Raw genomic sequence first — 14,823 nt, forward strand, 5'->3', positions numbered from 1 at the left:
TATATTGCATTATCAGGTGATCTACAGTGGGAAATTCTACATGGTATCAGAGCAAAGGTGATAACAGTGAAGAACGATATACAAAGAAGGGATAAGTTCGAAGTTTCAAGTTCCTGAATATAGAATTCGAATTCTTATCACATCTCAAATTTCACCAATGGTGTTCAATGGTTTAAGACTCGAGTATGCCCTTAATGCAGCTCGAATTATATAGCCTGGAAGCATCGCATGGAAGCAGTATTAGAGGACAATGGTCTAATGGACATCATTGATGAAGAAGCCCCCAAGCTAGCAGCGGCTAATGCTACAGAATTGGCGGAATGGAAGAAATGTGTGGCTAGAGCGAGGAGAATCCTCCTGGAGGGAGTTTGAGACCACATTGTCTCGAGCCTCCATGGGAAGGAGACACCATTTTCAATGTGGAAAACATTGAAAGATCTATATCAGAACAACAATGATCAGAGGAAGCTGGCGCTGAAAGAAAAGCTTCGGAAAATCAAGTGTGAAAAGGGTGACACGATCTCTACATATCTAAACAAGCTCATCACCTACAGGGATGAGCTTCGAAGTGTAGGGATCATGACAGTCGATGATGACATGGTGAGTCTTGCTCTCCTCGGTCTTCCTAAGAGCTGGCATAGCTACCAAGACTCGGTTAATGGAAGAGAGAAACTGCCAGATTGGAAACGACTTTGGTTGGATCTGATGCAAGAGGAGATAAGAAGAAGCACTAGGGATGGATCTTCATCAAAGCAAGATGATGAAGAAAATATAGCCTTAGCGAGTAAGGTGAGGAAAGGAAAAGGGAAGGCGTCCCATCCCAAATCCAGTTCTTCCCATGGTGGGAAGAATTTTGACAAATCGAAAGTGCGATGCTTTCATTGTCATGAGGTGGGACATTATGCTATGTTGTAGCTCTGATACCACTTGTTGTAGATCTAACCCAGAATATAAGAGAAATAACAAATATACCCAATAATAACAAGATCAAAATAAATGGAAATGCTTCTTTATTATCAAACCCTTAAGGTAGGGCAACACCATACATTCACTCCTTAAGGAAGGAGAACACTCCACAAGCCATATTCCTGTTCATACAATAATTCTTCTCTATCTCCCAAGTGGAGTCTCTAGCCTCTATATAGGCCTCCTACATACAATACCATGGGTCATTACCATGGTTCCCTCATACCATCAACTAATACCATGGGCCCATTACATTATTATTAACTACTTGTGGTCCCTCACATGACATGGGTTAACCACCTTATTTATTACTATGGCCCATCCCATTATTACATTATTACCTTGGGTACCTCCCTTGGTACCCCATATTATCCCCCCTAGATATATAACATGCTACGAATTATCCACAAAAGAAATCCAAGAAGGGATCCTCGAAGGGATTAGACGATGAGGCACTAGCCTCACAGTTCGAGTTGGATTTCTCTCTCATCGCATGCATGGTTTCATCCATGGTGGGATGTGTTTGATACCTGGATAGTGGAGCCACTTTCCACATGTCCGGCAATAAGAATCTTTTAGTACCTTAGAGGAGAAGGATCTCCAGATGTGGATCGAGATGGGCGATGATGGAAATTACCGTGTTTCAGGTGAAGGTACGGCTCTGTTTCAGAGGGAGCATGGAGCTCCTCTCACCCTGACTGATGTAAAGTATATACCGGGTCTGAAGAAGAATCTTGTGTCTGTCGCTATGCTAGAAGACAAAGGCTATGATGTAGTCTTTAGTAAAGGAAAGGTATTCCTAAGGCATATCGGTACTGGACAGACCAAGAGGATTGGGATTTGAGTAAAGAATCTCTACAAGCTGGAGGTAGACGACTGTGCTGCATTGAGTTCCAAAGCAGAGATGGTGTAGAGCCAAGATGTTGGTGAGCTATGGCATAGAAGATTGGGCCACTTGCACCATGGGGCCTTGAAGATCATGCAACAGATTTCTACCGGACTTCCCAAGGGAAAACTGGAGCAGACAGATACATGCAAAGGTTTTACCTTGGATAAGTATGTGAAATATTCCTTTCAGGATCGAGACAATAGAGCTGGAGCAATCCTAGAGTGAGTTCACACAGATGTTTGTGGACCATTCTCTACAACCTCCACCGCTAAACAAAGGTACTATGTTATTTTTATTGATGATTTTTCTCGTAGATTTTGGATATACTTTATGCAAAAGAAGGATCAGACCTTCTGGAGGTTTTGTGAGTTTAAAGCCTTGACAGAGAAAGAATCTAGAAAGAAAATAAAATCCTTGCGTAGCGACAATGGTGGAGAGTATGTCTCCCAAAAGTTTAAGGACTTCTGCCGCGATGCAAAAGGAATTAAATGGGAGTTGACGACACCCCATAACCCACAACAGAATGGGGTGGCCAAAAGGAAGAACAGATCGATTGTGGGAGAAACTCGAGTGATGTTGCATGACCAAAGCCTACCACTTCATTTGTGGGCTGAGGCATGCAATACAACAGTATACTTGCAGAAAAGAAGCCTGCGCTGTATACTGGGAATGAAGAAACCTATGGAGGCCTTTTCCGGGAAGCAACCAGATGTGAGTCACTTCAGGATATTTGGATCATCGGTTTATTGCCATGTGACCAAAGATGCCCGGAAGAAGCTAGATCCAACAACTGAGTTGGGGATACTTGTGGGGTACACTGATACACCCCACAACTATCGGGTGTTCCTGCCTACCAGTTAGAGGACAGTGGTACGCAGAGATCTGAAGTTTGACGAGTAGAAAGCCATGCGAGTATCACTTGAGAGGGAGCTCAAGTTGCATGCAGAGGAGGAACTTTCAATTCCTAAGGAGGAGGAGGCTCAGATTGATGCAGAGCAGTTGCATGTAGAGGAGTCGGTAGTGGAGACATCCACTCATGCTGAGTCTTCTAGAGATGGGTGGAAACGCTCAAGGGAAGCTGACAGGTTGATGCTGGATGCACGAGAGAATGTGGGACATCGATCTTCTCAGCGCAGACAGAGGAGGTCACCCGAGCGGTATACTGGTTACATGGCCCTGGTTGGGGAGTGTGTAGAGTCCGAACCTTCTTCATTTGAGGAGGAGGTGCAACAACCAGTCTGGGTTGATGTAATGGTAGAGTAGTATGGCTCTATCATTCGGAACAGTGTGTGGGATGTTGTCCCAAGACCTCAGGACAAGTCAGTGGTTAGTTCCCGATGGCTTTATATGGTAAAGCAGGCAGCTGATGGCAGTGTTGAGAAACATAAGGCAAGGTTTGTTGCTCGTGGTTTCTCATAGGTCGAGGGGATTGACTACGATGAGACCTTTGCTCCTGTAGCAAAGGTACTCATCTATCAGATCGATGTTGGCACTATCAGCTCAGATGGGTTGGAGGATCCATCAGATGGATGTGAAGACATCATTCCTCAATGGGAAGATTAAGGAAGAGGTGTACATTGAGCAACCAGAAGGTATTGAGACCTTCGATCGTGAGTCGCATGTGTGCCGACTCAAGAGGGCTTTGTACGGGCTGAAGCAAGCGCCTCGTGCTTGGTACACCAGGATCGACAACTATTTCACCAGGTTGGGCTTCACCAAGAGTGAAGCAGATGCGAATATTTACCACATCATGGTAGAAGGTAAGCCATTGATCATTGTTCTTTATGTGGATGATCTGATTTTGACAGGGGGTGATCAGTGGATCAAGTCTTGCAAGAGAGTTTGATGAAAGACATGGGTCTTATGCACTACTTTCTAGGCATGGAAGTGTGGCATAAAGATGGGGAAGTATTTGCGTCTCAAGACAAGTATGCCAATGAGATACTCAGGCGTTTCCACATGGAGAAGTGCAAGCCCATGCAGACTCCTCTAGCTAGTAACTGGAGGAAGAAGGATGCTAATTCAAGTGAGGTAGTAGTTGCTACTGTTTATCGGCAACTTGTGGGTTCGCTAATGTATCTAGTGAACACACGACCAGACTTATGCTTTCTGGTGAACTAGATGAGTCAAGCTATGGTTCAACCTACCAAGATGTTTTGGAAGGCATCAAAACATGTGCTGAGATACCCCAGAGGCACATCTCAGTATGGATTGTGGTACAAATGGACAGAGGGGGTGAAGCTTTAGGGCTTCACAAATGTAGATTGGGCAGGGAGTCCATCAGACCGGAAGAGCACTTTTGGAGGAATATTCAACCTTGGTTCAGCTGCAGTTTCCTGGTACAGAAGGAAAGAGAGGTTAGTTGCACTTAGCTCAGTAGAGGCTGAATACATGGCTTCCAGTCAGGAAGCATGTGAGGCCATTTGGATGCGGAAGATTCTAGTGGGATTGTTTGGTCAGAGGATGGATCCAACTGTGATCTACTGCAATAATCAGAGTTGTATCAAACTCTATGAGAATCCAGTATTTCATGACAGGTCCAAGCACATTGATATCCGGTACCATCATCTTCGAGACTGTGTGGTGAAGAGGATCATGTTGTTGCTGTATGTTTCGTAAGGCATTATCAAAATGTAAGTTCGAGTTCCATAGAGACAGGATTAGGGCGACTGATAATCCCTTTCTTGTTGAGTGGGAGTGCTGAAAATAGCAACAAGAAATGCTAAAAATAGAAGTGCTAAAAATAACACTGCTATAAATAGCATTTCGGGATACATTCCATTTTTAGTTAGTCCCTAAACTAAAATTGAGAATTAAAATTTGAATTTGATCTTAGCAGCTGTTTGTAAAATAATTAATTAATTCATCATGAGTTAATTAGTTGTAGGAAATCAAACATGAAGTCTATGTGAAGACATGCAGCAGTTTCTCCATTGATTGAGGAAGTTATCCCTTGATTAAAGGAGATCAGGATGAGTTGTACTTTGAGTTGTAATTTGTTAGCTCAGTTAACTGATTTAAGTCCAGTTAGATTAGTTCAAATAGTTTTTTGAACTAATTGTGAGTTCAGTTAGTTAATGCATGCATGCATGTAACTGCTGCACTTCAGATAACTGAATATTCTCTCATAAATAACTCATGCATGTCAGTTCAGTCAGAGACCCAGTTGAGATAAGATGATGGGACACTGTACTATCAATTGCAGGAACATTCCATGGAGGATATCTCTTGCATGTAGAATGAATTCTTTCCTTGGAGATTGTGCAATTACTTTTGAGTGTGATGAGTGTGTGATGAGGCTAATTCACACAGGTGGCAGCATTGGATCCCAAGAGAAACTGCACAAGGAAATAGGAGGCTTGGTGGGTTGAGGGAAGACATATGTTGTGTCTCTTCAGTCTGTGAGTTGTAATTGTTGGATTGTACTGAGAGTAGGATAGCTTGTGAGCTAATGCTTTGAGTAATCTGAACATATCTCCACTTGTATGATATATAGATATCAGGGTTTTTAGTAGAGGCTTTCCATAGAGTATTCTTCTGTGTTCATGTGTGATTGATTTCTCATTCTCTGTTATATGTGTTCTATTTGATTTTGCTCAAAATCGATTAAGCTTTTGCAAGTTTGTTTGTAGGAGTAGATCAAGTATTTTGCTTTAGTATATTGCATTATCAGGTGATCTATAGTGGGAAATTCTACATGATAGTGAATAGAGATAGAGAAAATAGAGAGGGTTTATGCACTATATTAGCCTATGATCCACATGTATAACGTCTTTGTACTTGCATCCATTCCATTAGGAGAAAGAGGGAGTAGAGAAACCTCATCTTCCAGCCAGATTTTCTCTCGAAAGGGTTTCACAAGTCATATTTTGTGTTGTTATGGTTGTGAGCAATTGTATTTTTGTATTTTCTTCTTTTTTTCTATTTTGCATGCATAAAAATGTAACTTAATAAATCTAGAAGTATAAGGAAAATAACCTCATAATATAGATTTCAAATTATCAATATAAATTTATCATATATGTTGTGATGAAATATCGAGTGGAATACCCACGACAATTTACTTATCAAGGGATTATATTTGACCTTTTCAACCCTTAACATGAGTTACGATTCAAACCTTCTAAAGTCTTGTTCATATTTTCCATGTGGCTAGCCCCTTTTCCATGAGTAACGAGGTTGACATGGCATCCTCTTGAATCATGGTGGACAAAATATGACGGTAAATTCCAGGAGGCATAACTTTTGTGTACAAATTCTGTTTGACCTCTTTATTGCACTGCTAGAAAGATGTTTGGATGTAGAAAAACATCAGGGGGTATGGGATAAGCAAATTTTTTGGACCCTAAAAAACTTCATTTAATTCCTCAAACTTCCTTTAGAAGGTTTCAAACCCCAATTCACGAAACAGGGACCCACTGGTAAAAGTGGCCTTATGAGATGATTCCTCCACTTTTTCCCCTATTAAAGCATAGATATTGATGAAACATAATATTATGATCTAATCTAGATCATTGCAACTAGCAAATATGAGTTTAGAGAACTGTCTTCCTAAAAGGGAAAAAAAAACTAGAAATAACAAGCTAGAGAGGAGGAGAAGAGTGATTATAGCCATGATCTTCATAGTTTAAGACTGTATGGAAGTTACAAGTGTGATAAGAATGAAGTGTTCGAGGCCCTTTATGTATATGTTGGTCAGGTTGTTGAAGAAGACAACAACACTTACATAAAAGGTACCTATATTACATGTCCATATATCTCTTTCTCTGAGATGATCTCTTTGTATATGATTAAAATGTGGATTCTTGCCTTTTTCTTATATCAAGGAATTGGGCCTTTCAAATATTTGAATGGAATTGTTTCACCTATGGAAGGGAATACTGTATATGGATTATCAGTATGAGGAGGTTCGTAGGGTGCATAGATACATCATCACCCTTCTCCTTTGAGCCATAGGGTTTTACCAAGCTTAGCCACACATGTGGACCAAATGAAGTTGATAAATCATTCCATGACTCCTCGTATTCCTTGATGAATGTACTTGACCAATATGAACCTTACCCCCTATTGAACTTGGAGTCCAGTCCAAGCTATGAATACACCAAATATCCTCCCTAACCATAACTCCACCCCTCTCACTCATTTATCCATTTAAAAAAAAAATCAGTCCCTTTACCATTGCATTTTCAAAGGAAGACCATCAAAGGTCCTTTCTTCCTCATAATATTTGGATGGAGGGTGGTTCAAATTATAACCACAATAGTGTTTGTAATATTGAGATACTTGAGTGCATTTGAACATGTGACCTATGGCCTCTTTATTGACAAAATCCATTGGATGAATGATCCAATCAATTGTGCTAACCCTTGGAGTGTTTTTTATTCCATGACGATTATCTATCTACACACACACACACATTCAAAGGAAAACTTTGTAAGTTTTTTCTAACAACTAACTTTGGCTTAACCAGATTGGTATGTTGACCTTTCGATCAACAACATATAGTTGATATGTAAGGGTAAGTTATTATATTTCAACAACAAATAGTTGATATGCAAGGGTAAGTTATTATAATCTTGACGGGTAGGGCTTGGAGCCATTAGAACAATATACTTGATATGAGCCCAACATGTCAAAAGGGTCTTGAAGCCATTACACTTGTAGGAATTATCCCCGGGTTGAAAGGATAACAATCATTCCCAACTACCAAGTCAATATCAATGAAGCAACATTTACAAATTCTATCTCCATTTGGTTTTTGAACCTATAATATGTTAGGGGAAAACACATGTTCTTAACCATTAGACCTACTCAACTTTACATTGAAACCTATTAATCACCTAAAAATTATATACATTTACTAAGAATAAAAAATATATCTATTTTTTATATCATATATGTATTTTAAATTTTTATATTATAATTAAATACTAAAATATATTTTGAATTAATATTCAAGACTACAAATTTTAAAACTATTTTTGATAGATTAAAAAATCATCTTTTCCAAATATACAAAACATATTATTAGGAGCTAAAAATCATTCATATATATAACTTGATTTTGCTTTATAACTCATTAAGTAAATTATTTCAAATAATCTAATTTAAACACAAAATAATTGTGGTCTATATGGAATTGAGCTTGAGGGATTTCTATTTTCAATAAAATGAACAAAATGAATGGTTGAGATTGCAAACTTAGCCAATATTTTTCGTAAATGTTTTTGAGTTTCTTAAGTCTCTTCCTCTCTTTAATTTATTATAAAATCATTTGTGAAACATGGCTATCGCTATAATTTATTAAAAAATTATTTATTAAACGTGACATTGGAATTTGGTGGGGCTCTAGTTCATTTGGTGTGGCTATTAAAATGTAATATTAGTTTTTATAAATTTAAGTCTCATAATAATGTTAAGGTTATAATAAATACCATCATTATTAAATAGTATTATTAATAATATAACTAATAATAACAACATTCACATTATTATTAATAATAACATTTATATAATATTAAATAATGTTAGTAATCTTATTTTGATAAGTCTATTTAGGTTGAAGTTTTATTGCTCTAAAATTTTAATAGTATTGGTTTTTTATTATTTTAGATTTATAAAGATATTATTATTTTTAGTTATTAATAAACATTAAATTTAATATTAATATTTTTAGTTATTAATAAATATTAAATTTAATATTAATATTGTTAAATATTAATATAAAATTATTATATGATTAATGAAATTAAAGTTTTTACTATAAATAATATAATATTAATATTAATAAATATATTAATTTAGAAAGATTAAAATGATATATAAATGATGTTTTCTTTCTGTATCTACCATATTTACTAATATAAATAAATATAATTGTGCCAATATTATTTCTTCACTCTACTCCAATAATATAATTGTGCCAATATTATTTCTTCAATAGATTCCAATATTTCTCTTTGAAAGTCAAGAACATGTGTTATAAGCCAACATGGTCTGAGTAAGAAACAAATGTGCCAAATGTGCTAATGTTATTCATGGTGTTAAGCAGGAAATCTTTTACATCCATCTGAACCACTAGAGACGCATAATGTCCTTCATTATATTTTCTAAATCATTTATGTCAAAAGGATTTTTATTTATATAATAATTAGCGAGTAAAAAGGTGAGGCATCAGCACTGCAATGATTACATCGATGAACAACGTAGCAATAGTGATATAGAAACCAATCCTTTATTTACCCACAACAGGAAATGCTGCATCTCATTTGCGAATGAGAAAGGCTCCAAGCAGATCAGTCCGATTGCGCACATATTCCTGGCATTTGGCAGTTGCCATCTTTTCAATTCTCAAAAAGAATTCATCCGTTAAAACATCTGAACCCAACTGAGCCCTCACCAGATTCTCGAACGCTGCCCTGTAAATGTTTGATACCATCCTCCCGAACACCTCCTCATCATTGTTTCTCATATCTGAAATTGGATGCAAAGGCAACCCACTGAACATCTTCACTCTCTCCACAATCTCAAAAGATTTCTCCATCTTCACTATGCTTTCCAACTCCGCAACATTTGGGCAGAAGAGCGGCAGATTGAATGAATCCATTTTCTCCTTCTCAATCATTCCCTGAACCTCTTAAAATCCATCAAATTCCATGTCAATTATATTAACATTCAAAAGCAGAAGAAGAAGAATATATTATTACCTGATTGATAAGCTCTTCAAACGCAGCTTGCATGTGATGAGAAATGTGTCCTATTCCTCCTTGCTCTTTTATGTCCTTGGAATTACGACCCACTAGACATATGAACATGCACCCTCCGGCTACCATTTCCTCTGCCCGCGCCGCCAAAAATGAAGAAAAATCTTTGCGAAATTGGGAAAGATAAGCAGCGCCCACTTCATCTGTGGAAATATAAACTGCCCCTCCATTCCAAGCCGCAGAATTTTTGTTTACAACGCTATCAGGAATCTGCAATATAGTTTTGACTCAATTAATATGTGTATAGTTTGTAATTTGTTTACGTGGTAAAATTTATCATAATTTAGTTGTCAAATTGAGGATAGTGGTTTTAATGCAGACTGATTTATCAAAATTATACCTCGAATAACTTGCTGGCTAATGATCTGTAAAAGGGTAATTTTTCACTCCAAATGACTTTAGACCTTGGGCGGTTAACCTATTTGAGCATACTTTGATATAATTTATAGATTATTTCAATAATTTAGATATTTTTGTGAGAATAAGGAAATATAATTGTTTTCCTTATTGATTTTTAGAAAAAAAAAAATCAAAATATTTCAGGATAATCGCATATTGTTAAGATTATAAAATTTACCTTAATTATAATAATAATTATTATTAAATTATAATAGAAATTATAAAAAATTGCTGTACTTCCCTGTCGAAGGTGCCCGGGAAGAGAGAAGAGCATATACCTGCGAAAGCCAGTGAAGGCTGCTGGAAGAGTGACAAAAATGGAGGCTCTGAGCTGGAAAAAGTCTTTTGTAAAACGACCCGGCGACCACTGCCGCAAAGTAAGATCTTGACGCCGGAGGCTCACTGAAACTATGCTCGCCTTCATCCTTCTTGTGAGCGCGGTCTGCTAATTGTTGATGTGGAGGCAGCGAGCGAAGGAGCGAGTTAAAATCATTGGAAGGAAGATCAACAAAATTAACTTCAAATTCCGGCACCTCCACACAATGAGCACTGCACGTTGCTTGTACGGCTTGGACGATGGTGTCGGCGACAATAAGTGTGTTAATTCCCGTGGCACACCCAAGGTCTGCAACGCGAAATACCCCATCTCCTCCTTTCAGATTTTCAAAACTCATACGTTCACAGATTTCATGCTCCAGAATAGGCTTTATCACTTGTATCACTTTCAACTGCAATTGTATCTCCAAATATTAATAGAATGGACGAAACAAACTACAATACTCTGAGAAGGGATTGAAGTGGGGATCCATCTTATATAAGTTTCGAGAACCGATCATGATTATGATTCAAGGAGAGATAATTAATTGAAATGAGATAACTAGTTGAAATAGGACGTACCTGGCTAAATAAAGAAACGCGAGCATAACTTGTGTCTCCGTCTCCGCCCTTCATGCCGAGCACATTCTCCAGTGATTTCAGTCCCTCCATTGCAAATATTGGATTGCCTTTCCTGCAGATGTACAGCACTTCCAAATATTTCTCTCTCAGTGAGGAGGAGTTCAAGTGATGCTATGAAACACGATGTCACGCCACTTATTTATAGCGGCGACAATCGAAATACAATTAGAACTCCACAACTCAATACTTCCGTGTCGTGTGAGCGTCTAATTGAGCTCATTCCTCTGTTTTCCATATGCTTCCAGAAATTTTGAAATTGCAGCCGACATAATGTGAAATCAACTAGAGCAGGATAAAGAACCAAGGACTGTTTTATGGTGTGGAATTTGTGGACCCACTCAAAAGTTTTTTGAACTGATTGGAGCCGGCGTTAGGTATATATAAACTTTCTTTCTCGAGATTGGAAGACTAAACCTTTCCACCTTTCCACCTAATTATTATTGACCTAATTATTATTGAAACACATCTTTAAAACTAGATTAAACAATACTTAGGTTAATCTACAAAATGTACACCTTTCAAATTTGCTTGGGGTATCTCTGGATGTGAGGTCATGGCATTGGGCCAACACTGGTTTTATTTAGTTGTTTTGTGGATATGTCCATTTATATACACTGTTATGACTAAAACAAAGAAGAGTATGTCTATTTATATACACTTATTATGACTACTTAAACCAACAAGAGTGTGAAAGCAAGTCTTTGAACCACTCACCCACCCACCCAATACCCAATCAATCACCGTTCCCTGGACCATAGTGAAAAGATTTATTCCTCTGACTATTTGTGCATGGAAGGATGGATTGTCATCTGGACAACTCTATGAGAAGTAGGACATACTAACACCCAAGCCACATAAGTCAACGACTAATGTCACACTCACCCTTCTCTTTATCAAGCCAATTATATATATTAACCTTGTTCTCACGAGTCACAAGTCGTGCATACTTGTTTTTGTGTTCACCCGTAGCCATTTTCCCCTTACTCTTGACAATTTGGAAATTATTTTCTTAATCAAATCAAAATATTAAATTCATTAAGAGAAAATGTTACATTAGAACAAGCCATAGATTATATCGGGCCGATTGTTTTAATATTCAATCAAGTATCACATATTCCCGAAATTACATTTGAAATTCTTTCAATTGTATATATATAAACGTGAAGAACTTTGTATTATAGAAAATTTGATGGCATTTAAGACATAATTTTTAGAATTTGCTTTGACTTCACAGAGGACATGAAATTAAAATGCATCAAAATTTTTGAGAGATTAGAGGTTGGAGTCCATGTGCTTGACATGTAACAAAAAGTTTGATAGAGAGGAGAATACATAACAAATGTCACTTTAAACTAAAAAAGACAAAACTAGAAAGAGATGAGGTTGGAACACTTGCTGAGGGAGGCCTCTACAATAATATAGGTTCTTCTTCCTCAATGGGCACTAGTCTAAAGTAATTGTCATCACCAAGCTGAGGAATTTCTTTGGCATGGATGACCCTTTCGTCTCTTGGATGTTTGGTAGGATGTGTTGATGTGGATGTAAGATCTATTATAGGAGGAGCTAATGAGGGTGAAAAATCGGTCCTAAGCGGAGCTAACTGAGATGGGATATCAACGACCATGCCTAGAAAAGACAAGAGCGATGCAGAATGATATGACGGAAGATGCCAAGGGAGTTGGCCATGTCACTGAGAGCTGCCTTGAGGTTCCACCTAAAGTGATCCAAGTCAAGAATGTGAGCCTCCATCACCAACATGTTCTCCTCGTGGTCCCTGAGGAGATGAACTAGGATGTTCCTCAGGGCCCATGCATGATTATCCATGAAGCAAAACTTTGTAGCTTCAAGGTCTACTACCTGTCAATGGTATCGTTAAGGAATACTTGGATCAAAATGTTCACCACCCAAGCTATGCCATGGGAGCAGAGACCTACCTCTACCAAAACCACCATGGTGAGGCCAACCACGTTCTCGGACCATTGAGCCAGAGGGTGTGGTCATGCATAGTGTAGTGGGATTGTTTACTTCAACATCTGGAGCAATGGATAAGTAGATAGTAGAAGGATGGAGAATGTGGGCACTAGAAGGAAGGAATTTTGTATGGGAGGTGAATTTGCATACCAGAGTAGGAAAGAAAACGTGGTCAATGGTCATTGCTTGCAAAAAATCACTGGATCAACTCTAGAATAGGGAAAAGCTTCTTCTATGGAGGAGGAACAAATGAGATTCATGGCTTTCAAGACCATGTATTATAGTTGCAGAGATGAATGCTATGTTCGCAAAGTCATTTCACTCCCTCCATTTATATACACTTGTTATGACTACTTAAACCAACAAGAGTGTGAAAGCAAGTCTTTGAACCACTCACCCACCCATCCAATCAATCACCGTTCCCTGGACTATAGTGAAAAGATTTATTCCTCTGACTATTTGTGCATGCAAGGATGGATTGTCAAGTGGACAAATCTATGAGAAGTAGGACACACTGACACCCAAGCCACATAAGTCAACGACTAATGTCACACTCACCCTTTTCTTTATCAAGCCAATTATTTATATTAACCTTGTTCTCACGAGTCACAAGTTGTGCATACTTGTTTTTGTGTTCACCCGTAAGAGTTTTCCCCTTACTATTGACAATTTGGAAATTTTTTTCTTAATCAAATCAAAATATTAAATTCATTAAGAGAAAATGCTACATTAGAACAAGCCATAAATTATATCGGGTCGATTGTTTTAATATTCATACTTCATACTTGTTTTTGTGTTCATGGCTTTCAAGACCATGTATTATACTTGCAAAGATGAATGCCATGTTCGCCAAGTGATTTCACTCCCTCCATTTATATACACTTGTTATGACTACTTAAACAAAAAGGAGTATGTCTATTTATATACACTTGTTATGACTACTTAAACCAACAAGAGTGTGAAAACAAGTCTTTGAACCACTCACCCACCCATCCAATCAATCACCGTTCCCTGGACTATAGTGAAAAGATTTATTCCTCTGACTATTTGTGCATGCAAGGATGGATTTTCAAGTGGACAACTCTATGAGAAGTAGGACATACTGACACCCAAGCCACATAAGTCAACGGCTAATGTCACACTCACCCTTTTCTTTATCAAGCCAATTATTTATACTAAACTTGTTCTCACGAGTCACAAGTCATGCATACTTGTTTTTGTGTTCACCTGTAACCATTTTCCCCTTACTCTTGACAATTTGGAAATTGTTTTCTTAATCAAATCAAAATATTAAATTCATTAAGAGAAAATGTTACATTAGAACAAGCCATAGATTATATAGGGTCGATTGTTTTAATATTCATACTTCATACTTGTTTTTGTGTTCATGGCTTTCAAGACCATGTATTATACTTGCAGAGATGAATGCCATGTTCGCCAAGTGATTTCACTACCTCCATTTATATACACTTGTTATGACTACTTAAACAAAGAGGAGTATGTATATTTATATACACTTGTTATGACTACTTAAACCAACAAGAGTGTGAAAGCCAGTGTTTGAACCACTCACCCACCCATCCAATCAATCACCGTTCCCTGGACTATAGTGAAAAGATTTATTCCTCTGACTATTTGTGCATGCAAGGATGAATTGTCAAGTGGACAACTCTATGAGAAGTAGGGTATACTGACACCCAAGCCACATAAGTCAACGACTAATGTCACACTCACCCTTTTCTTTATCAAACCAATTATTTATATTAACCTTATTCTCCCGAGTCACAAGTCGCGCATACTTGTTTTTATGTTCACCCGTAACCATTTTCCCCTTACTCTTGACAATTTGGAAATTGTTTTCTTAATCAAATCAAAATA

At 37.7% G+C, this 14,823-nt stretch overlaps 1 protein-coding gene across 1 annotated transcript; it reads right to left on the reverse strand.

Annotated features, from left to right (window-relative positions):
* Nucleotides 1–8,972: 8,972 nt before the first annotated feature.
* On the reverse strand, nt 8,973–11,098 carry LOC149147025 (indole-3-acetate O-methyltransferase 1-like). Its single transcript, XM_089441407.1, has 4 exons — nt 10,915–11,098; nt 10,296–10,745; nt 9,562–9,828; nt 8,973–9,482 (listed from the first exon to the last, which is right to left on the reverse strand). Exons 1-4 carry the CDS (start codon nt 11,002–11,004, stop codon nt 9,120–9,122), a joined length of 1,170 nt encoding a protein of 389 aa, XP_089297533.1. The 5' UTR covers nt 11,005–11,098; the 3' UTR covers nt 8,973–9,119.
* Between the last annotated feature and the right edge of the window lie 3,725 nt (nt 11,099–14,823).

Source organism: Pinus tabuliformis, chromosome 9, assembly GCF_031772625.1.
Source record: "Pinus tabuliformis cultivar Carrire ecotype Pingquan chromosome 9, CPIR1, whole genome shotgun sequence".
NCBI classification, from domain to species: Eukaryota; Viridiplantae; Streptophyta; class Pinopsida; order Pinales; family Pinaceae; genus Pinus; species Pinus tabuliformis.